This window comes from Hyperolius riggenbachi, chromosome 6 (genome assembly GCF_040937935.1).
Source record: "Hyperolius riggenbachi isolate aHypRig1 chromosome 6, aHypRig1.pri, whole genome shotgun sequence".
NCBI classification, from domain to species: domain Eukaryota; kingdom Metazoa; phylum Chordata; class Amphibia; order Anura; family Hyperoliidae; genus Hyperolius; species Hyperolius riggenbachi.
In genome coordinates, this window is record NC_090651.1 from 115,412,184 (window position 1) to 115,438,111 (window position 25,928).

A 25,928-nucleotide genomic window follows, 5' to 3' on the forward strand; every position below is an offset into this window, starting at 1 on the left:
TGCATGGAATTTCACTTACAATGTCAGGTGATGGCAAAGAAGGGAAGCAGAACAAAATAAATGAAAGACTGGTTTAAACACCTAAAATCGTTCCCCGCTAACAACCTTACCTCATATATGCCAACTACTGCTCTGGCCATCAAGGGTTTAAAAGAACCACTACAACAAAATGATGTGCATTACAAAGGTAAATATAGGATTAATTTACCAAATCTGCCACTTACAGCAAGTACTATTAATCGAATAGCTCTGACCTCTTACTAACAGGTTTTAAGCTTGCCCATCTCCTTATTGGCACATCTCAAGGTTTAATTCTTTTAAAAGCATTTCCAGGAAAAGGACCTAAGCAAAGATGCTGACCAGCATGTCAATTCGTTATACTATTCTAGCAGTTGGACTTTGCCATAAGTTAGTGGGTAGTACTGTATGTTCACCAGAGCTCATGTTACTAGCATCTATACCTGGGGGTGGGACTAGTACAGGCATGGGCAAACTTGGCCCTCCAGCTGTTAAGGAACTACACATCCCACAATGCATTTGCCTTTATGAGTCATGACTGTGGCTGTCAGACTCATGCAATGCATTGTGGGACTTGTAGTTCCTCAACAGCTGGAGGGCCAAGTTTGCCCATGCCTGGACTAGTACAAACAATAAACATATGCATAGGCTATAATAAGTTGCAAAATTTCAGATTTACAAGCTTTAACAACATTTCAAAGTACCTAGTTGCACTTACCATTAACAGCATTTCTAAAAGCCCCCCAGGACTGCCTAACAGGGGGAATGACTGACTTCTTCCCCTATGGAAACACAAGGCAATAATGAACAAACAAAAACAAATGAAAAAAGTTAAAGGGCCCCACCCACTCGTTGACCCCTCAATTACACTTAGACAATGGGAAGAACAAAGTGGAGAAAAGAAGAAAAATTACATTAACAAAACAAAAACAAAAAACCTCCATGCAAACAAAGGGTAAGAAATGATGTCTTTCTGCTGGATGCATAGATTACCACCGGTGAATCCAACTGGGCATTTCATCCTCCAGGTAAGCTGGACAGTTTAGCCCAATGAAAAGAAAACCAAGGAGGGCCCACTTCCTGGAGAACTTTTCTCCTAACTGTGAGGTCTACGGCTGGACAGGCTATCTGCCCAAAAGAGCTCAACCCTGAAGCAACAAGACATTTTGTAAAAAGAAGCTTCGGTTTCATTTTCCCTGGAAAAAGCCAAAGTTCTTGGAGAATGAGCTTTAGAACATGGTAATGGTCATTTTTCACCATGAGCTAAATCTTCCTAGTGATCATCTTCAATAAATAGTTTTTACCCTTTTCAGATCTTCTTTCCTCCTTAAAAGTAAGTTTTCAAGGTCCAGGCTGCTTACTGAAGGAAATACAGATGCTATCAGAATAGCTGACAGGAAGAAGCCATGGTTGCTGAACAACACGAGATTTCACTATTGTTACCTTTGCCATTACAATGTAATCAAGAGAACGGTTATTGGAACTTGTGCTGTTTTCTTGACAGCTCTCTGAATAATTTTGGAAGCTGGGTGTAAAGGTGTCCTAGCCCCTTTGGAACTACTAAGGGATCTACAGTTGGTCCTATGCTGAGTGTTGGGAACAAATGTGTCACACTCACCCAACTTCTGTCGGGCCTGTTGCAGTCCGGGCTTCTGCTCGCGCACGCGCGCGTAGGAAAGGTGGCTATTTGACTTGTCTGTACCATGGTGTAACGCCGTATGGCGTGACGCGTACGTATTCTCGCGCATCTCTGGCCGCATCTACGCGTGTGCGGGACATTGCGGACAATAATACGCATGCGCAATATAATGGTGTTTGTACACATGCGCTTAGTAAGACGTACCGCTGTACGCATGCGCGATGCGTATCAATTGGCGCCAAAGGCCCTATTTAAACCCCATCTGTTTGACAGTTCAGTGCTGTCTGTTTGTGCAGCTTGTGGTACCTGTTACTCTGCTCGTCTGAATACTGATTGACTTCCAGTTATTGAACCTTGGCTTATCCTGACTTCGATTGAACTCCGCCTGTCCTGACTCCTTGGCTTGTTACCCGTGTTGCTTGAACTCTGCCGGCCTCGACCCTTGCTTGTTACCCGCTTCTGACTGAACTCCGCCTGCCCTGATCCTGGACCATTTGACTACTCTTCTGCCTGCTGATTTTGTACCTCGCACTGGTTACTCGCTCTACAACGCAGTATAATCTGTTCTCTGAGTCACTGTTGGACCTTCTTAAGCGCAACCTGGTGGGCACTAGGCAGTGAAGTTCCACTACCCCCTCCTGGGGTTGTGGTCCTGCTTCCCCCTCAAGGGGTTGTGGGTGAAGACCCGTGGTCACTTAGATCCTGTGCTTAGAAGGTTCTGCTCTCAGTGGCAAGGTCAACAGCCTCCTGGATCGCAACAGAACAGACAGCCATTATGGATGCTGCCGGAGCACATTCAGATATGGACACTCTCTGCAAGATGGTTTCTGAACTCAGCATATCTGTCCAGAATATACAAAGCAACTTTGTGCAACTCCAATCTCAGGTTCAGAACTTGCCAGTCTCAGGCCCACCTGTGCCTGCAACCAATGTCACGGTTACTTCACCCGTCCCAGAGCCCAGGTTCCCGCTTCCAGATCGATTCTCTGGGGACCGAAGCAAATTCAGGACTTTTAAGGATCTGGTCTGCTACTCTTCAGTTTGCAGCCCAGAACTTACGCCAGTGAACAGGCAAAAGTGGGCACTGTAATTTCACTTCTTAAAGACGAGCCGCAGGCTTGGGCCCTACAACTTAGGGAGCAGGATCATCCAGCATTAGCTTCAGTCACTGCCCTTTTTGAAGCTCTCGCGGAGCTCTATGACGATCCAGCTCGCACAGCCTCAGCTGAAACTGCACTTCAGTCTCTTCGCCAAGGTCGCAGACCAGTTGAGGAATACAGCTCTGATTTCCGCCGTTGGAGTGGAGACACGGAATGGAATGACGCTGCTAAAAAAGTTTCAATTTCGTTTGGGATTATCAGATCAGTTAAAGGATGAATTAGCCAGAGTTGGCATTCCAGCAACTTTAAATGAACTTATACAATTGTCCACTCCGATCGATAGACAGTTACGGGAACGGAGACTTGAGAGAGCAGGAGCTCCCCGTATTGCCTGGAACTTCCCGTCAAGCAATCTTCCTCCTGTTCCTTTGCCTCCTCCAAGTGTTCCTACTCCAGCTAGCTTTGAGGCACCTGAACTAATACAATTAGGTTTAACCAGGACTCCTTTAACTCCAGAAGAACAACAACGCCGCAGACAGGCCAATCTGTGCATGTATTGTGGCGCTTCTGGCCATTTCCGCAACAATTGTCCCATCAGACCCGGTGGTAAGACTGATTCTGACATCTTACAAGATCAACGTCATCTACCATCATCCTCTGCTCATATATCTCTGTCTTTGTCCTTGCAGGGTCCAAACGGAACAATCAACACTAAAAGCCATCATCGACTCCGGAGCCTGCTCTTGTTTTATGGACTTTCAGCTAGTAAAGCAACTTGCATTACCCATTCACCAAAAGAACTGTCCACTTCCTATACAGCTTGCCGATGGTACTCCTCTCAGTACGGGTCCCATCACCTCCGAGACCTACCCTGTCCTGGTTACCATTGCTGAAGACCATCAAGAATACTTAACTTTCGATCTGATAACCTCTCCTTTTTTCCCCGTTATACTGGGAATCCCTTGGCTTCAATCTCACAATCCTCTGATCAATTGGAGTCTAGGAACAGTCCTCTTCCAGTCTACCTACTGTAAACAATTCTGTTTAACCAAGGTCGGGCAATTCCTGAGCATCAGTCCAGCCTCTGAATCATTATTACCCACTCAATATCAAGATTTCAGAGATGTGTTTGATAAAAAAAGCTGCAGATACCTTGCCTCCTCATCGCATCTACGATTGCCCTATAGAATTCCATCCTGGCGCTGAGATTCTTTTTGGCAGAGTCTTCCCTCTTTCTGAACCTGAGTCTGAGGAACTAAAACAATACATTGAAGAAAACTTGGCAAAGGGATTTATTCGTCATTCTACTTCCCTGGCTGGGGCTGGGATCTTCTTTGTGGAAAAGAAAGATGGTACTCTTCGACCATGTGTGGACTATCGGGAGCTCAATAAGATAACGATCAAGAATCGCTATCCACTGCCATTGGTACCCGATCTGTTTCAAAGACTACGCTCTGCCAAGATCTTCACCAAACTTGATCTTCGGGGCGCCTACAATCTGATACGTATATGTTAAGGCGATGAATGGAAGACCGCATTCAGATCTCGCTATGGACATTTTGAGTATTTAGTGATGCCCTTTGGCCTTTGCAATGCCCCTGCCACTTTCCAGCACTTTGTAAATGATATTTTTCGGGACTTTATATAGATCTATTCATGGCCGTGTACTTGGATGATATCCTAATCTTCTCGTCATCCCTAGAGGAACACCGAGTTCATGTAAGGAAAGTGCTGTATCGCCTCCGAGTTCACAGCCTCTATGCCAAACTAGAAAAGTGTTCTTTTGAGCAGACCAACGTTCAGTTTCTTGGATTACAGATCTCTGCAGAGGGAATCAAGATGGACTCTCAGAAAGTCTCTGCTATCTTAGACTGGCCAGCTCCTAGAGACAGAAAAGGGGTACAACGCTTTATAGGTTTTGCCAATTTTTATAGGCGTTTTATAAAGAACTTTTCCTCAGTGGTAGCTCCTATTACCCAACTCACCAAGGTTCATCAAAGATTTAACTGGACATCAGAGGCTCAAGCAGCGTTCGATAAACTTAAGCAGCTCTTCACGACAGCACCCATTCTCAAGCATGCAGATCCATCACAACCTTTCATCCTAGAAGTAGATGCCTCAGAAGTAGCAGTGGGAGCTATTCTCTCTCAACGTTTTGGTCCCAAGAACTTATTGCATCCTGTAGCCTTCTTTTCCCGCAAATTGAACGCCTCTGAAAGGAATTATGATATCGCTGACCGAGAGCTTCTAGCTATAAAGGCTTCATTTGAAGAGTGGAGATATTTGCTGGAGGGAGCACAACATTCGATAATTGTATTCACGGATCACAAGAATCTAGAGTACCTGAAGAATGCTAAACGTCTACGACCTAGACAAGCCCGCTGGTCCTTATTCTTTTCTCGATTTGATTTTTATGTTACGTATAGGCCAGGGAGTAAGAACAATAAACCAGATGCCTTATCACGAATGTTTCCTGAAAGTTCTGATAAAGAGATTACTAAAGACCTACAACTTCAAGACGGGTACCTGTTCTACAACAAGTTATTTATACCCCCTGTTCTTAGGAAGCCTATCCTACAACTTTGCCATGACAATAAACTTGCTGGTCATTTCGGCACTGCCAAGACTCAAGAACTACTTCAACGTAATTTTTTTGGGCCTGAACTTGTTAAAGATTGCAAGAATTTTGTCACTGCATGCGGGGTGTGTGCTCGGTCCAAGTCTCCAGGTCATCGTCCTTGGGCCCTGTTAACTCCACTCCCTGTTCCTTCACGTCCTTGGGATATGTTATCTATGGATTTTATCACTGACCTGCCACCTTCAAATGGATTCACTACAATTCTGGTTGTTATCGATCGGTTTACCAAGATGGCTCATTTTATCCCTATGAAATCAATACGCTCTGCTGCTGGTACTGCTGATGCTTTCCTGAATCACGTAGTAAAACTCCATGGACTGCCATCTGATCTAGTCTCCGATAGGGGGGTACAATTTACATCAAAATTCTGGAAAGAATTCTGTAACCAACTCAATATATCAGTATCATTATCCTCAGGTTATCATCCACAGTCCAATGGACAAACCGAAAGAACAAATCAAACCCTGGAACAATACTTAAGGTGTTTCTCTTCCATATCGCAAGAAGACTGGTCCAGTATGTTGCCTACTGCCGAATTTGCATACAACAACTCGGTTCACTCTGCCACCCATCAGACACCATTTTTTGCCAATTATGCATTTCATCCAGAACTACTTCCTTCTCTCAGAAGTGATTCACAGGTACCCGAAGTACAACATCGTATGACCTTTCTTGTAGAAAATTTTAAGACACTCCAGAATCAATTAAGACAAGCTCAAGCCAAAACTAAGGTTCAAGCAGATACTAAGAGAACAGAGGCACCTGATTTCCAGATAGACTCTGTATGGCTTTCTACCAGTAATCTGAAACTGAGGTGTCCATTCAAGAAGTTGGGGCCAATATATGTAGGTCCTTTTCAGATTGAAAAAAAGATCAATCCTGTTGCTTTCAAGTTAAAGTTACCCACTTCCATGAAGATTCACCCAGTTTTTCATGTTTCCTGTTTCAAGCAAGTTATTCCAGATCCATTTCAGAGAAATTTAGTTCCACCACCTCCTCCTGTTTTAGTGGATAATCTTGAAGAATGAGGTAGAAAAGATTCTAGGATAAGTAAAAAGTCATTGTATTACCTTATAAAATGGAAAGGTTATGGGATAGAGGAAAATTCATGGGAGTTAGTGGGTAATGTGCATGCACCGAGGTTGGTTAGGTTATTCCATCAGAAACATCCTGGCAAGCCTGGTCCTGAGGGCATCCAGAGGATGCCATGGGGGGGGGGGGGGGGGGGCAATGTCACACACCAAACTTCTGTCGGGCCTGTTGCAGTCCGGGCTTCTGCTCGCGCACGTAGAAAAGGTGGCTATTTGATTTGCCTGTACCATGGTGTAACGCCGTACGGCGTGACGCATACGTATTCTCACGCACACGCATCTCTGGCCGCATCTACGCATGCAAGGGACATTGCAGACAATAATACGCATGCGCAATATAATGGTGTTTTTACGCATGCGCGTAGTAAGACGTACCGCTGTACGCATGCGCGATGCGTATTAATTGGCGCCAAAGGCCCTATTTAAACCCCATCTGTTTGACAGTTCAGTGCTGTCTGTTTGTGCAGCTTGTGGTACCTGTTACTCTGCTCGTCTGAATACTGATTGAACCATGGCTTATCCTGACTTCGATTGAACTCCGCCTGTCCTGACTCCTTGGCTTGTTACCCGTGTTGCTTGAACTCTGCCGGCCTCGACCCTTGCTTGTTACCCGCTTCTGACTGAACTCCACCTGCCCTGATCCTGGACCGTTTTACTACTCTTCTGCCTGCTGATTCTGTACCTCGCACTGGTTACTCGCTCTACAACGCAGTATCATCTGTTCTCTGAGTCACTGTTGGACCTTCTTAAGCGCAACCTGGTGGGCACTAGGCAGCGAAGTTCCACTACCCCCTCCTGGGGTTGTGGTCCTGCTTCCCCCTCAAGGGGTCGTGGGTGAAGACCCGTGGTCACTTAGAAGGTTCTGCTCTCAGTGGCAAGGTCAACAGAATCCTGGATCGCAACAAAATCTCTTAGTTTTGATATTCTGAAGGCATGTAAAGAGACCAAGCTGACAAAATTCCCTTTGAACTTGGGAACTTTGGACAAGCAGCCCACCTACCAGGACTGTAATCCATAAGTACACAAAATATATAGTTAAACTATACATTCCCCGCTGTTGCCGGGGTCAAAAATACTACCCATTCCCACGCCAGGTAGACATTTAGGAAAATAGCAAGTTTAGACGCATACGAGAGGAGTTGCCGCGGGAGACTAAGGCGCAGGATACAGCCGGTATATGGCCGATTCTGCTTCTGTACAAGTCCCGGCCGTGTTAAATACTATTCCCCCTCCAGGCCGTCATGGATGGTGGGGGATGAAATAATTCAGCTTTCAGCAATTGCTGGAAACCAAATTATTGTGTTTTAAAAGTAACTTCAGCTCCGTCTTCTGATGGCGCCGTAGTTACTCCCTGTGCGCCCAAGTCTCCTACGCTGGATTCACTGTGTTCGAGTTTAGACAGGCCTATCATACATCCACTCCAGACAGGCAAGACAAGGGAGTAAAAAAAAAATCCATCCATCACCAAGATATCACAGAGAAAGGATGGGTAGAGAAATGTAGGGGTAAAAGTCAGGAAGTGGGTGTGAGCTTTTAACCTCTCTTTGGCATGTGCTTCCATAGTTTGAGGAGCTAGTCATCTTTCCTTACAGGCCGTCTTGGAGAAAGGGAGAAATGTTCTTTTAGTATTTAACCACCCTGGCGTTCTGATTAAATCGCCAGGGTGGCTGCGGGAGGGTTTTTTTTAAATAAAAAAAAAACTATTTCATGCAGCCAACTGAAAGTTGGCTGCATGAAAGCCCACTAGAGGGCGCTCCGGAGGCGATCTTCCGATCGCCTCCGGCGCCCAGAATAAACAAGGAAGGCCGCAATGAGCGGCCTTCCTTGTTTTGCTTATATCGTCGCCATAGCGACGAGCGGAGTGACGTCATCGACGTCAGCCGACGTCCTGACGTCAGCCGCCTCCGATCCAGCCCTTAGCGCTGGCCGGAACTTTTTGTTCCGGCTACGCTGGGCTCAGGCGGCTGGGGGGACCCTCTTTCGCCGCTGCTCGCGGCGAATCGCCGCAGAGCGGCGGCGATCAGGCAGCACACGCGGCTGGCAAAGTGCCGGCTGCGTGTGCTGCTTTTTATTTCATTAAAATCGGCCCAGCAGGGCCTGAGCGGCAGCCGCTGGCGGTGTTGGACGAGCTGAGCTCGTCCAGACCGCTCAGCTGGTTAAACGAACAGATTACCACTTGCTTTAGTCTACCAGTTGAACCAGAAGTTGTCAACAAAAGATCTGTATGGATTTTGTTCCACTTTAGTGATACACTCCTCCAATTTTGATTGGCCAATCACTGACCAATTGTACCACCTCTATGTAGCATGACAGTTTATCCAGAATACTATGAACAGATTGCGTAGTTGGTGTACGGGTTTAGGGCACTACCTCTGACAGGGTCAGATTTACTATTAGGCGGCCCATTTGTTAGAGGCGGGTGGCTCACTACTCACCTAGAGTGCCTCTTTCTCTCTCTCCCTCCCTGCTTAGAGTGGCGAGTGGAGCAGCGTAAATGACAGGAGACTTACAGACTCCTTCGTTCCATCATCAACATCTCCCCTTTCAACAGCACCCCCAGCATCCTCTCCATGGTTACAGAGGCATCACTCTGTGTGTGTTATGTGCCGGCACATACTGCCGCATCACATGATGTCACTGTAGCCAATGAAAGGACAGTGTTGAAAGGGAACCAGAGAGGATGACACATACATACCTGGGGCTTCCTCCAGCCCCATACGCACGGATCGCTCCCACGCCGTCCTCCGCTGCCTGGATCCGCCGCCACCGGGTCCCCTCATTGCCGCAAATCGGCGAGTCGGCCGGCGGACGCGGCCAATTGTCCGCATCACAGGGTGCTTTCCCCATGCAGATACGCATGTGGCTGCCTACTACGCAGCCACATGCGTACGTGTATGGAGGGAGCCCCTGTGATGCGGACAATTGGCCGCATCCGCCGGAAGTGCCGGGCCCGGTAGCGGCGGATCCAGGAAGCTGAGGACGGCGGCGTGGGAGCGATTCAGGCTTATGGGGCTGGAAGAAGCCCCAGGTATGTATGAAATCCTTCCCTTCCCCCCCCCCCCCCCGTTCCTCTCTGGTTCTCTTGAAGGGGGAAAGGTCAGCGATGGAATGAAAGGAGCCAGCCAGTCTCCTGTAATTTACGCCGCTCTGCTTGCCATTCTAAACGGGAACACGAAAATACTGGGCACATCTGACTACTTCTATACGGAGCCAGCAAGTCTCCTGTAATTTACGCCGCTCCGCTTGCCATTCTAAACGGGAACACGAAAATACTGGGCACATCTGACTACTAATATACGGGGGCTGAATACCTGCTAATGGGAGCATCTAACTACCTAAGGGGGGGTAGGGGAGTCAAGATGTCCAAGAAGTTTAACATGCATTAAAATTTCAGTAAGCCAGTACATATTCAGTACGGAGTCCTTGAGCAAGACTCCCTAACACTGAAGGTAGCCTACTGAGCTCACCCTTAGAGGCTGCAGCGTTTTGAGTCTGACAGGAGGAAACCACTAAACAATTATAATAATAATAATAATAATAATGTCAATATTTGTAATCATTCAACATCTGTTCGAACCGCATACTACATGGAGGGGGTAAAATTGGGCAATGAAAATTGAAGAAGGTGTGCACCAGGATTTAGCCTTTGGAATTCCAAGGTAGCGGTGCTAGATTTTGGTCGACCACTAGTTACGATATCTAGCTAGTAATCCTTGATACACCACCCAAGGAGGCCTTTGATTGGAGACCAGTAACTCCGTAGAGTCTTCGCTTCACTTCAGCCATCCTGTTCAGGGTTTCGGTCAGGCCTTCATAGCTACCATAGTGGCTCAGGGCCCATGAAGTCCTCAACATACTTCACCCAAACAGGCCATCCCTTATTTGAGGTTATCCAGGTCACACAATAAGGTGGTACCGAGCTTGGAACTCTAGGTGTTTAGTGGTCCCTTGTATGATTCCATGGTGTCTACTGTCTAGTGATCCCTTATATATTTCCCTGCTGTCTAGTGGGTCCGATATGCATTTCCCAGTTTAGTGGATCCCTATTCTCTTTCCCTGCCCCTCCCCCCTTCCATATGCAGAGGTTGGAAGCAGAAAGCAATGCTGGGGTAATAATTACTAACCTCCCCTAGTTCCAGTGATGAGCAGCTGCCCAATGCTACTATTCCCCCTACTGCTAACCTAATCCATTTCGCTTGCATGCGCAGTATTTAAGTGAGTTGGTTGTTTAGTTGGTTGGCGTGTGTGTACTTACTTGTGTAAACAACTTGTTGTGTGATTGGTCATGTTGTGCAATTGATTGTGCATTGTGTTGAGTGTATGAGCCTTTAAATAGAAACTTCAAATAGTAAAGGTGGGTACTCACAAGATAAGGTTGCTCTAAAGGCTAACCAACCAATATAGCCTTTACTCAGGAACAAAAATCACCACTGTACATTGGCTGCTATCTCAAAAAATACAGGCTGTCAGATAGAACACAATAGGGAGAAGGGGGGGGGGGGGGGGTGTTAATTTAAAGTTTAGGAGGTGGCTTATCTAAAAGATAACACAAATATACGGTAAAAAAGAAAGATCATTTTCATATGGGCATCGCATTTGAGTACACACAACTCTTTATCGGGCCAAGTATCCGGAATGGTCTAGTATTGAGGTGCTGATTGCTAGACTATTCTGGATACTGGCACTGACACATGGCTTGAAAGTTAGTTGTGTACATTCACAAAACACATTGCCTCATCTTTGAGGTAAGCCACCACTTAATGTTTCCTTTAAAAGATTTTAAAGTATTTATCCTTCCTGGGCGACTTTCCACCTCCCCTCATTCCATTGTATACTTGTCAGCAGTCATGTGAGAAGGTGCCAGGAGTTCAGAAAAAGTAAGCACACTAACTATTTCAGGAACATTATTTAAAGGACAACTGAAGCTAGAAGGATATGGAGGCTGCCATATTTATTTACTTTTAAGCAAAACCAGTTGCCTGGCTGTCCTGATCCTCTGCCTCTAATACTTTCATCCATAGCCCCTGAACAAGCATGCAGCAGATTAGGTGTTTCTGACATTGTCAGATCTGACAAGATTAGCTGCATGCTTGTTTCTGGTGTTATTCGGACACTAGTGCAGCCAAATAGATCATCAGGATAGCCAGGTAACTGGTATTGCTTAAAAGGAAATAAATATGGCAGCCTCCATAGCACTCTCACTTCAGTTATCCTTGAAACAGGATTGTTTTTATTAGAAGTTATTTTAAAAAAATGTGGCATGTATTGGAGCAGAAGGGACATTTCTGATAATTGTGTTGCTTTATGCATTCATGGTCATCAAGCTGTAGCAGCAGAAATCCAGGTAAACTACTAAATACATGACTTGAAAGAAATCCAATACATATGATTTATTTTACCTGACAAATTAATGTTTCAGTCAGCTTTATGATTTGCACACCAATCAGGGGCATAACTAGAAATCACTTGCCCCCCCCCCCGCAAAACTTTGGATGGGGCACCAACCCCCACCCACCCCAATCCCCCGCTTTCTGCACAGGTAAACTGAGAGCCAGTGTTATTCAGCTGGCTACTGCACACTTGAAGGCCTCTTGCACACTGCAAGTGATTCCGACTCAGATTCCGCTTTTTAATCAGTTTTTACATCTGATTCAGATTCCGATTTGCAGTGTGCAGGGAGCAAACTGCAAATCGGAATCTCAATCGGATGTAAAAACTGATTAAAAAGCGGAATCTGAATCGGAATCACTTGCAGTGTGCAAGAAGCCGAATGTGTATTCCCCATTCAGATAAAAACAGAAAAACAGACAGCAGTGAAGCACTGCACGCAGTTCCTCTATCAATTACATTAGCTTCTGTGATAATTCACACATACAGACAAACATGGTGTGCAGAGAACGCACACAGAAAACTAAGAGACGAGTGTGCTCCCAGCCTCAACTTTGTACACACAGGGCCAGTGCACACCAAAAAGCATTAACGTAATCACAACGCTCAGCTCCTTTTGAAGTGATTTTTCAGAGCGATTCTAGGCATGTTCCTAGCGATTTTCTAATCATGCCTAGCGATTTTTGGAGCATTTTGGAGTAGCGGTTTTTATTTTTTGTTACAGTAGAGCTGTAACTGAACAGCTTCTGTAACAAAAACGCTTGGAAAATCGCTCTGGTTTAGCACTTTTCAGAGTGATTTTCCACTTTCCTATACTTAACATTGAGACTGAATCGCCTCAGAAAAAGCTCAGAAATGCTGCAGGACCTACGTTTGCGTGAAAATTACATCGCTCTGGTGTGATCTATCCATTTCAAATATATTAGCCAAGCGCTTTTCAAAGCACCAGCCCTCACTCTGTCCCATCTCTGATGGAGCAAAACTGGCTCTGCAGACTTCTCCAGCATCACTACAGTACAGAGCACTTGAGGAGGGTAGAGAGGTTGGGGGCTGGGCATTGTACACAAGACCCTGCTGAACACGGAATAGGAACTGTCTTCAAATCTTTGTCTACAAAACCTTGTAGGATTCCTCATCAGTGGCTGAGCAGATGTGGTTATTAGAACAACTGCGCAGAGAGCAGAAAGCTTTTTTTCTCGCTGTGCCCTTAGTTGTCAGTCTATCAGGACAGGGAATAGAAACTTCTCCCCCACGAGGCCTCTGTGGCTTCTTGGTCCCCCCACAGCTGCGTCCCTTGCAGGGTCTATTATTATGCCCCATCAAAACTGCCATTCCGCAAAACCAGGCTATTCACAACCAGGACCCCAATTAAATCACTTTTTTTTCTCATGGTTTTCACACAGGAGTCTAACTTACCTGCAACCATTTCTATACATTTAGAAGGTTAGTTGACGCTTCTCATTAGGCATGGCTGTCTATCCCCAGATAAAGGACTGGTTGATATATAGCAGCCGGTGGAGCCCTCTTTACTCACTCCCCATTTTCTGTAACCTGATTTCACCTTGGTGCTTTTCACGTTGTAGAAGATATTCATCATTATTTACTCTGCATCTTTACACTGTCACTGTTGCACACATTTTTCTCTGCAGCCCTTTATTGTGCTAGACAAAGTAATTACTTCAGCCCTATTTCACATTATTTTGTTCAGTTACACATGGCTATAAAATATATTCCTATCAGCAGATGTGGTGCAGTTTTGTTCAGAGATTTGTATTAGTAAAGCAAACTGAATACATTGGGGTTAATATTTGATGCTCATATATCAGTCCTAAACATGTACAGCACCAAGACTTCAAAACAAAAACACAACTACTGGTTACTTACCATTACAATCTTTATTAAGAGGAATGGCTAGGAGAACACTTCCTAATCTCCCAACATTTGCAGTTACACTTTTTACTAGTAACGATCCATTGGAATGGCAGTATTTTCTACTCACAGACATGGCTTCGATTAGCGACAGTGGGTGAGCATTCACCCCACTTCCATATTAAAAGGTTAAAGTACAGCTGCAGTTCGAATAATGTTTGGCCGCAGGTCAAGTAATTAAAGTGGGAACTGGTGAGAGATCAAAAGCTCTTCTTAGCAGCTCACATTAACAAGGCATTTCTAATGCTGGGAATACACGTACCGTTTTAGTACCGTGAATCGAGCCGCTGATGGCTCGATTGATAATTTCCGACGTGTCCGATACCCCGCCGAATCGATTCCCCGCTCGATACCGGCGAGCAGGACAATAGGAAAAAACGAGCAGAAGATAAGAAGCCACCCGCGGGGACTATCGGGAATCGATCCAGCGGCTCGATACACGGTACTAAAACGTACCATGTATTCCCAGCATTACAGGTGTACAACAGTTACATAATTGTACAAAACAGAAGACAGGCTAACACTAAAGGTGCTCATACATCTAGTGATTTTGGTGGCCGATCGACCAATAGACAGATCTCTCTCTGATCCAATCTGATTGGAGAGAGATCTGTTGGCCGCCATAAACCACAGGCAGATTCACGATCAATTTCAGTATGAAATCTTTTGGCAATTGGCCTCACGATGCAGCCCCCGGATGTTATCCCCTCAATGAACATGAACCCAAGCTTTACATGGTGTCCGCCGCTGTGCCTGAACACCTCTTCCGCGTTCATGCCCCATGTGGTTGCTAGATACTTCACGCAGGATACAACATCACAGACAATGCAATGCGCCAGCAACCACGGGGGCACAAATGTAGAACAAGAGTCTAAACACATTGGCTGAAGGCAGCAGGGGCACAGAGGGGGTACCTGTACATTAAGGGGGGGGACAGGCAGGGGTTTCTGTTGCACTTTTTATTCCTGATTATCGCACGTTGTTACTTCCGCGTCAAGCATACAGTATCAGCCTGAGATTTTCCAGCATGTCTGATCGACACATGTGACCAGTTTCGTACCAGAATTGGTTGCACAGTCCATGGGCATGCTTTTGGCAGCACCAATTTTCATCAAATTCGATAATTATCAAATCAGATGGTCGATCGGCCGCCAAATCTAAAGATGTGTGGCCACCTTTAGGGAACACTGAGGTGATTTCAATGTTGCAGAATTATGCTGGTTGGGCCAGGTCACGTACAGACGGCAGTAACAGTATCATAACGCTAGCAACTCTCTACCACTGTTGTTGACTGTCCAAGTTATTCATTGGAGACTACCAACCATGTCACACTAGCAGCCAACTGAAACGCCCTATTTTCCTACACACTACAAAGGCAGTTGTACTGCAGCAAAGCAATGCACTGTATCCGAAGCACGTGAGATACATTACCAAAACCACGTTAATGGTTACTAGGTACCCGAAACTGAATGAAAAACAGCTGCACTCTATAGGTGTTCCATGGCAAGACCTGCTTGCTGGTGCATTTACTTCTAAGGGTCTTTAAACCTCGAGTTACTTTTCATGAATGGGACTACAGAACCGCAAGGACCAAAAATAATATTTAGCTTTGGATTTTTATAAATACCATTTCTAACAGAACACCAGACTGCTCATACTCCCCAATGGTTTTATTTTAAATGTAGCAAGTTTGGAAAGCAAAGACTCCATCTTCAAAATAATAACTTAAAAAATTAAAAAAGAAAAAAAAAAAAAAGTATGGATTCACCAACTGCTAACTGGCATGAAAAGCTTTCTAATGCCAGGATAATGCTGCCACCTAGGTAAAGCCAGGATGTCAGCTAACCTGAGTCCGAGTCACTGCTATCTGAAGAGCTGGTGTCACTGCTGCTGTCCGAAGAGGAGGAGGAGCTGCTGCTACTTTCACTTAATCGGCTTGGTCCTCCAATCACCTGGGGAACTGCAGCGGCTTCATCTGTGTGACCCGATACAAAGAAATGAGTGTTAGTAGATTATTTCTAATGAGCTAACCAAACTATTTTCACATGTATCTTTTAATCACATACAGTAAGGCCCTGTTTACACGTAATCAGTTGCTCTCAGTTATAACTGAAAGGACAACGGATTTTCAAAGTAATGCTCATGTTTACCTATGGCACCTTCCACACTTAAATCTTTTTAACAATGCACTGCTATGGAGAAGAAAAAAAAAAAAACTAATTTAGTTTAATTATAATTTTTTTGACTGTAATTTATATTCAGATTATTTTTTTTATTATTTACATAATCTTTTGTACAGGTTATTTTATATTATTTGTTTAAACAAAGAATGTTATGTATAAAGTGTATCTCTGTTTTTATACATGATATGTCAATGGCATATTTGATAAAAATTTGAAATTCCAATAAAAAATATTGAAAACCATTTTCATGAATGGTAACTAATGTTTCCAGGAAAAAATGTTTCCAGCGGTACTTTAACATGACTGACAGAAAGGCAATAGACATAGGGTAAGCAGAATATTGACAATCTCTGAAGTTAGATGCAAATCTGTTGTCCTCTGTGTTAAAAACCAGCACAGCAGACTGCCTAGGAGAGGGCTCTTAGCTTTCAGTCACAAACCTGCAAGCTTCGCTTTTTTGGCAGAGTTTAGCTGTCCGCTAACATTCTCCAGTCTCTTCTCAAGTTCTTGTTTCTTTTCCTTGTTCAGTTCTTCCTTTGATTTTACAGGCTTTTCAGCTGGATATAAAAAAAAACAGTCATGAGTAGGAATGGTTTTGCAGCCATTGTACCATGTCTTACAAAATACAATACTGTACATGGCATTACCATCACACAGGAATGATTTGCACCTGGTAGACTTGTTCTAGCACACAAGGGCCCATATGCAATTCACTTTTTCTCCCGAGTTTTCCCCTAGGTGATGGTTTCTAAATGATCAATAAAGTGACATTTAAACCACCAGCAAACAAAAATATTAAAAATAATTTTGATTGTATTTTTCACCTACTTTTTGGTAGTTGTTCCATTGCAAAGTCCTAAAAAGTTATTTTATATCACAGATGAAAAACTCCTAGGAGAAAAAGTTAATTGCCAAGGGCCGTTATTCAATTACCTTTTCCTCCAAAATTTTCTCCTACATGATATTTTCACACTATCAGTAAAACATCCTTCAAACCACCAGTAAGCTGGAAATTACTCAGAACAATTTTGGCAATACCCATTTAGCGATTTGTGGTACTTTTTCAATTGCAGAGGCTTAAAAAGTTATTTTAAATGGAAGATGAAAAACGATCGCCTATTAGAAAACCTAGGAGAAATAGTGAATTAAATAAGGGTCATGAGCCCATATTTATTTATTACAGTATTTATATAGCGCCGACATATTACGCAGCGCTGTACAGAGTATATTGTCTTGTCACTAACTGTCCCTCAGAGGGGGTCACAATCTAGTCCCTACCATAGTTATATGCCTATGTATGTATCATGTAGTGTATGTATCATAGTCTAGGGCCTATTTAGGGGGAAGACGCCCAACTTATATGTATGTTTTTGGGATGTGGGAGAAAACCAGGGTGCCCAAAGGAAACCCACACAGACACGGGGAGAACATACAAACTCCTTGCAGAAGCTGACCTGGCTGGGAGTTGAGCCGGGGACTCAGCATTGCAAGGCGAGAGCGCTAACCACTATGCCACCGTGCTGCCCTAATGCAATTAACTTTTCCACCCGAGTTTTCTCGTAGGAGATACGTTTCATCTTCTCTTTAAAATAACTTCTTCAGAATTTTAGAAATAAGTACCCAAAAGTTGGTGGAAAGGTACTATTGAAATGATAATGAAAACTTTGCTTGCTGGGGTTTTGAAAAGCATTTTATGACATGGTATGAAACTATCTCCTAGGAGAAAACTCGGGAGAAAAAGTGAATTGCATATGGGCCCTGGTCTTCATGAACTTGAGAATAGTGGATTGCACAAGAAGAACTAGCCTGCTTTTTAAATTGTCTGTTCTAGCATGTAAAACCTCCTGGAGGCCATATCAGAATACAACGATTGGGGAATTAGTTTAACTGTTATTGTAGAAGCATGCATGAGTAAACAGAAAGAACTTGGAGTTTCGGTAGTTCATTTCAGAGTGGAGTCATTTGCACTTGTGGTCTGGAGCTTTACTTTGACACTGGCAGCCTAAACACCAAACTATTTTTCATGAGGTGAGGTGTCGGAATTGGCACAGAGTGTTCTGGTATTAAACAGCTGAAACACCAAAACACCAAACAACAGTCAGGAAGTCAAGAAGCAGTAAATATTGCAGGAGGAGCCCCCAGGATAGACCACTGACAGGAGAGAAGCATCAAAGCAATTGACTAATACAGCAATTTGTAATCACCTTATATTGATAGATAGTTTTCCTGTCAAACTCACAATTACTCCTTAGGACAATGGATTTATTCGAAGAAAAAAAAAATTGCAGGAAAAGTTTGCTGGATGACTTACATGCTTCATCCCAGAAGAATCTTAGTAAAATGTCCCCATAGCATTACAAAACAGAACATAATTATGGCTGCTGTAGATTTTTAGTTAAAGTGAACCAGAGATGAAAATAAACTAATGAGATAAACAACTGGATCTGTCTTCCTACTCCTAAAAGTCTTTTTTAGATATCTCAAGGATGTATTTTATGTATAAACATTTACAAAGCATATTTAAATGTTTTATAGTCTCTGCTCAATTGCAGTGTCTCAAGATTCCCAGAGTGAAAATACATGAACTATTGACCTTTTAACTATTTCCTCTCACAGTCAGAAGCCCAGGTATCTGCTTAGGAAAGTGTTTTATAGCTGTAATTTGTTATCAGTGAGCTGACTGGGTCCAGACTGGAGAAAAACCTGTCAGTTCCATAGCTTATTCGTTTTCAGGCAGGGAAAAAAAGCACGTCTATTTCATCATGTCACATAATCTCTAATACACTTTAAAGGTAAAGTGAAAATTATCAGCCTACCACTTTCAATGGTTAGTTGACCTATTGTGAAAACACTAAATACAATATGTGGGCTTAACACCACATGTAAGAGCATATAAAATTACATAACATAACCTTAAAGGGACTCCGAGCAGTGCAGAAACTATGGAAAAATGCACATCATTTTAAAGCTCTCTTTCTCCTCTTTCCAATGATATATAAACCGCCGCCCTACGCCTTTAAATTTTCGCTATTTTCGCGATTGAAATTGCTGCGGCCGTGATTTCGATCACAAAAATAGAGAAAACTAAAAAGGCGCAGGGCGACGATTTAGGTGTCGTCAGAAAGAGGAGAAAGAGAGCTTTAAAATGATGTCCATCTTTCCATAGTTACATTGTATTACACAGGGCGACTTTTTCTCAAAGTCAGCAGCTGCATTCAGCAGAATGGAGCTGCTGACTTTAGGAAAAAGTCGCCCTGTGTAATACAATGTAACTATGGAAAGATGGATATCATTTTAAAGCTTTCTGGCGACCCCGAAATTGTCGCCCTACGCCTTTTAGTTTTCTCTATTTTCGTGATCGAAATCGCGACCGTGGCAATTTCAATCGCGAAAATAGTGAAAACTAAAAGGTGTAGGGCGGCAGTTTATATATCATTGGAAAGAGGAGAAAGAGAGCTTTAAAATGATATGCATCTTTCCATAGTTTCTGCATTGCTCGGAGTCCCTTTAAAACCGGCAGGAATCCAACTTTGTCTCTACACCCCTGAAGAGCCGTCTCCTCTATACATACCAGATGATTTTTTAGGTTTCTTTCTCAGGCTAGACTGGACATATTTTTCCAAGTGTCGCAAAGTTGAGGATTTCAGGGTTTCAAAATCTATTTCGATTTCCTGTGGATTTGAGTCCCTCAGGGATGGCTCTCTAGTCTGGATGATGTGTACAATGCGGGACAATTTCTCCCCTGGGAGTTTATTGATGTCCAAGCTTAGCTGCCTCTTTTCATCGTAAGTCATAGGCTTACTGTTATCTTCATCGTCTGATACAGCCAACTTCTTTTTCTTGGTTTTGGTATCACTTGAAACAGAAACACAATCAAAAGTTAAACAACAGGCATTGTATGGTGTACATTTTTTCTATCAAGTGCAACAGATCTTTTCATCGGGTAATTGCAACAGTGGTACTTTGGCTTTCTTGTGGAGTACACTCCTGTAATTATGAGGCTCATCCAAAAAGTAAAAGCGGTTTGCGTTTATCTGCCACACAAGGCATGCTTTCAGTGGAATTTAGCTTGCATCTGCAGGTTAACTTCTTCTCTTTTTGCACCGCTTGTCACGTAACAGCAGAATGCTGGTAACAATTGAGTTGCATTAACATGAAGTCCCCTCCCCCCAATTTATAAGAAGACAATAATAACAGCAATGTTGGATTGGACAAAATGCCTTACGTTATAGACTTTTTCTTCTTCTTAAGTTCTTTCAGTTTCCTCTTTTTCTTTTTTAATTTCACAAGATTTATCTTTGCTCGATTTTTCTTCTTCTTCTTCTTGTCCTTTTTCTTCTCTTTAGCCAATTTCTTCTTGGGTATAGAACCTTTAGTTAGCGTTTTAAGTTGTTCTTGTACTAATCTCAGCTTATGAATAGAGAAAAAAAAGGAAAATAATTACATTAAAGGAGTGGCTGCAGACACTATAACCGGACAGCAGAGGGTAATATAACCACTTCATGACAAAGGACGTATACCGTATATACTCGCATACAAGCTGAATTTTTGACCCCCAAAAAGGGGGCCAAAAGTTGGGGGCAGGTCGGCTTGTATGCGAGTCTTGGGTAGTGGGTGGTGGTCCGTGGCGCCCCCCACCCGCCCGCTCCCTCCGCGGCCGCCGCTATTACCTGTTCAGCCGGCGGCTGCTTCCTCTAATCCGGGTGCCCCTCTCGCTCTGGCTCTCCCTCATGCGTATTAAGTGTATCACAGCAGCGCGCCGGCGCGCTGCTGTGATACACTTAATACGCATGATGGAGAGCAGAGCGAGAGGGGCACCCGGATTAGAGGAAGCGGCCGCCGGCTTAACAGGTAATAGCAGCGGCGGCCACGGAGGGAGCGGGCGGGCGATCGCTATAATGGGCACTATACTGGCTATACTGGGCACTATACTGGCTATACTGGGCACTATACTGGCTCTACTGGGGCACTACCTACCAATACTGGGGCACTATACTAGCTATACTGGGCACTACCTACCCAGACTGGGCACTATACTAGCTATACTGGGCACTATACTAGCTATACTGGGCACTATACTAGCTATACTGAGGCACTACCTACCCATACTGGGCACTATACTAGCTATACTGGGACACACTGGGGGGGGGGGGGGGGATTACGCGGCCTGCACCAATCCAGCATTTCCTACCCCCGGCTTATATGGGGGTCAATCATTTTCCCCGTTTTTTTAGGTAAAAGTTGTGGGGTCAGCTTATATGTGTAATGGATCGCGGAGACACCGCCGCGCGGTCTGACAGCGAGGCGGCTGGTTCCGCGTTCAGACCGACGGTTTCTCCGCAGCAGCATGCATCTGGTTTGTCTGAGCCTAGTAATGCACACAGATGGAAAGCTACGCGCGCGCGAACAGGCAGGCCCTTTATGCCAATAGGAGAGGGATCAGCTGATCAGGACGATCAGCTGATCCCCTGATCCCAGCGCAGTAGGTGATTGGCTGAATGGGACTGGGTGGTGCTAAGGAACGCTCTGCTATATATACTTCTTGCCTGTCAGTTGCTGGTTGTCTGCCGTTGCAAATGCTTATGTGTTAGCACTCAGACTATAGTCAGATCCTCAGTGTGTTTGAACCAGGTGGACCTGGGAATTCACACTTAGCCAGATTACTGTGTTATTACGGTGTTATACTTTAGACCAGTTCCAGGGTGTTGAGACCACGGACCTCACACGCAAGATTAGGGATACTGTGTCATTGCTGTGTTATTCTTTAGACCAGTTCCTGAGTGTTGAGACCACAGACCTCACAGTCTAGACTAGGCCTCTGCTTGATATCTGTTATGACCTATTGCTCTCTTGACCCTTCTCCTGCTCTCTGATTCGGTACCTTTGCATTTCTGATTACCTGTTGCCAACCCTGCCTGTCCCTGGTTACCGAATCAGCCTTCTGTCTCTTTACCTTATCTGCCCGTGTGTTGCCGACCCGGCCTGGCCGACCCTTCTACCTGTGACACCCCCCCCCCCGGTGGGGTGTCCAGTAGCTGCAGGGACTCCCTGTCCCTCAGAGGGACCTCTCTGCAATCCAGTCAGGGACTCTATCTCATAGGAGTCCTTTGACGGCAGTAGAGTCTGACTCCCAGAAGTTCAGGGAATCACTGGCTCTCTGGTTATCTCCAACCCTAACTAAGATACTCGTTATACCCCAAAATAAACTGATCTCCTGGACAAAATTGCCCCTCTCAGTTATGGGTCGGATAAATTTAATCAAAATGGTCCTTATGCCCAAAATCCTTAATATTCTCCATAATTCACCTGTATATATTCCAGTACTGTTTTTTTAACAATATCAGATCCCTAATATTATCAATAGTGTGGAACAGGTCCAGGTCCAAACTCAGACATGCAATACTACAATGTCACACATCATTGGGCGGGGTGGCCCTGCCGTCCCCTCTCCTATACTACATTGCCTCCCAACTAGAACACCTAGCGCACTGGTTTGTAACAAACTCCCTGCAACCCCCAGACCTATTGGGATTCTCTGCTACCGAGTGCAATATGAATCTCCCATTCGCACTCCTTAAAAACACTCTTACTATTCACTCCCAAACTAATATCATTCTAGTACAGGCCTCTAAAGTATGGCGAACGGCCAACAGACTAATGTCTATTTCTATATGGGAATACTACACACCGCTATGGTAAAATCCCAATCTCCCTGAGCTACTTAAACTTAGCCACACCTTTTGCTGGGCAGATGTCGGCATACATTATATGGGTCAGATAATTACAAACTCAACCTTGCACACATACGCTGACCTACAAGCTCGTTACTTATTATCCCCACAATTTCAATTCATGTACGTACAACTACAACATGCACTACACTCGCAATTCCCTAATGGTCTCCCACCACTCGAGAACTCAACTCTCATGGAATTTCTCAAAGAAGGCCCAATACCTCATCACATTGGGACTCTATACAACGTACTAAACGAACACGCTGCTGCTGCAGTTGTGGAGAAATCTAGAGACAAATGGCTGCAATGTGATATACAGATAGAGGATGAGGAATGGGAGGATTGTTTACCTGCCACCCGCCTAGTATCCCCTTGCATCAAAGACCGCCTGACCCAACTATATATAATTCACCAAAGCTACCTTATCCCCAAACAGATTTCCAAGTACTCCACCAATACCCCTAACATCTGCCCTAAATGTACTCTGCCTAACCCCACTTTTCTACATTTGCTATGGTTCTGCCCCCCAATTGCCATCCTGTGGAAGCAAATGGTAGACTTTATTCATGACACCATGGGATCTCCAGCCACTCTAGACGTTAAATGTTGTATTTTAAACATATATGACGAAGATATGAATAAATTTGACAAGTACTTTTTACTTGAAACCCTGTTTGCGCTCAAACTATGCATTGCCTTTAGATGGCTGTCCCCTGTTTGTCCCACCTTTGCGGAATGGAAAACTAAAGTAAAAAAAATTGCTTCCTCTCAAGAGACTGGTATACCAGCACAGGGGATGCCCAACTAAATTCAATAAAATATGGGACAGGTGGCTGGACAAAACTATTTAAGTTGCTCTATTGTAATGTACAAGTTGTCAACTGGCCTGTCTCTTCTCTCCTCCCCTTCTATATATGACCTCTACCCCCCCTTATCCAATATCCCCCCCTTCCCCTCTCCCCCCTCCCCATTGGTCCTCTCTTCTCTCCAACTGATGTATGCTCTGTCCTCTCTACTTTCACAATTGCTCTCCTTGGTTTTTACCCAAGCCTTGGAACTCATAAATAAACTCTCGTGGATATGTTATATATTAGTTATGCTCTATGATAAGCTGTATGATGTCTATTGTACTCTACGGTTCTGTACTACAAATCTGGTAATGTATCCTTATCTATTGTATTCTTTACATATTCAATTTGTATACTCTGTACTACTTTCTTTTTATATTCAATAAACCTTTTGGTCAATGAAAAAAGAAAAAAAAAAAAAAAAAAAAAAAGATACTCGTTATACGGTCTAGGGTCACCTGCTCCTCAGGTGGTCCAGGCTCATATACTGTTGCACCAAACACACTTTATCAGGTATCCAGAGGTTAGTTATAATTGTATTATTGGTGATTCTGCAGATCACCAATAATCAGATTCTCTCTGTGTGCTGACGCCGATTGTTACAATATGCGAGTATATACGGTATATACATCCATTGTATTTGTGGCCAATGCACCACCAGTTTGTTACTAAATGTGGCACATGTGGTATCGTTTTAACCATGACGAGTTGTAAAATACATTTTGGTGTGTCTTACAGCATGGACCCCCATCACATAAAAAATAGGTAGGGACAAACAATCAAAACATAAAAATTCATTTTCAAAATTATGATCAATCTTGGGAAAGGTGTAAGAAAACTACAAGAGACATATTTGCTAACATTTTAACCGTGATAAGTAGTAGAATACAGTTTAGACAGTTTTAGGGTTGAGGCCCATGGATAAGCAAATAATATTTGTGGGTTTAACTTCTAGTTAGCACGGTTTATTGTAAAGCTATACTGAATGTAAATGGAGAAAGTGTTTTTTTTCTATTTTTTACCTTATTTTCCCTTTAAAATGCATAGAAAATAAGATAATTGCTAAACAAAATAATCACATGCTAAAAGCCCAATTTGTCCTGAAAAAAACAATATATAGATCAATTTAGTTGTGATAAGTACTAATAAAGTTATTGGTGAATGAATGAGAACAGCGCGGATATGTGAAAGTTGCTCTCGTCCTGAAGTAGATAAACGCCTCTGATTATACCAGTGTACCAATATCTACGCTCCAGTGCATCCAATTTTTGGCATCACATTTATTTTCAAGGAATTGGACATTAGAATACATCCACTGTGCATTGCATTTGCAAGTTACAGATTTGCATTTATCTCATGGACACATGATTCCTTTTAATCAGGAGATTCATTTTTTTTCTCAGCAATATTTTTCACAGTGAATTTTACGTGATCTTTTTTTGGGATCCCATACATTTTAACCATTTTTTGCCCTATCAACTCACTGCAGTGAGATTGCATGTGTGGTTGCATGTGTTTGTATGCATGGAGGTAATTTGTGGTTTTAAAGGGGACTGGTGCTATTATCATTATTAGTTTAAGGTCTGTGATTTTTGCCATAGATTGCAAGCAATAAAAGTGGTATTACTTTTAATTTTAGCGCTGTGGACATTTACTAGTCTTTTTCAGGTATTGGAGGATTGCCTCCACGTAGCTGCTGACAGAGACAATTCAGGCGCAGTGTCTTATTTTATATACGTACTGATTTTTCACATAGTACAATCAACAGAGAAAAATCTTCCTTAAAGAGAACCCGAGGTGGGGTTCTAAGAATGATATCAGCATACAGAGGCTGGGTCTGCTTATACTGCCCAGCCTCTGTTGCTATCTCAATCCCCCCTAAATTCCCCCTGCGCTCTGCTGGCCCCCATAAATCACAGCCGCGCTGTTGACACGCAGCGGGCTGTGTTTACCTATGTAGTGTCACTCTCGCCGCTCCCCCGCCTCCTGCATAGCTCCGGTCCCCGCCTGCTTCCCTTCCCTCCAATCAGCGGGGAGAGAAGGGACGTGGGCGGGGACCGGAGCTATGCAGGAGGCGGAGGAGCGGCAAGACTGACAGTACAGAGGTAAACACAGCCCGCTGCGACACGCTGCGTGTCGAAAGCGCGGCTGTGATTTATGGGGGACAGCAGAGCGCAGGGGGAACTTAGTGGGGATTGAGATAGCAACAGAGGCTGGGCAGTTTAAGCAGACCCAGCCTCTATATGCGGATATTCTTAGAACCCCACCTCGGTTTCTCTTTAACTCGTACCAAACCCCCAGACAGCCAAAACCTGCAAGGTAGGTGGCTGTGTACTTAAGGTAATTGCTGCTGACAACAA

General features: G+C 44.0%; 1 protein-coding gene across 4 annotated transcripts in view; it reads right to left on the minus strand.

Annotated features, from left to right (window-relative positions):
- BRDT (bromodomain testis associated) overlaps nucleotides 1–25,928 on the minus strand; it is a 193,605-nt gene that overhangs the window by 81,364 nt on the left and 86,313 nt on the right. For all 4 annotated transcript variants that reach the window (XM_068239804.1, XM_068239805.1, XM_068239807.1 and 1 more), the window contains 4 exons: nucleotides 20,212–20,396; nucleotides 19,558–19,841; nucleotides 16,427–16,543; nucleotides 15,650–15,778 (listed from right to left, as the gene is read on the minus strand). In XM_068239804.1, coding sequence (XP_068095905.1) covers nucleotides 15,650–15,778; nucleotides 16,427–16,543; nucleotides 19,558–19,841; nucleotides 20,212–20,396 — 715 coding nt within the window. The remainder of the gene's footprint in view (nucleotides 1–15,649; nucleotides 15,779–16,426; nucleotides 16,544–19,557; nucleotides 19,842–20,211; nucleotides 20,397–25,928) is intronic.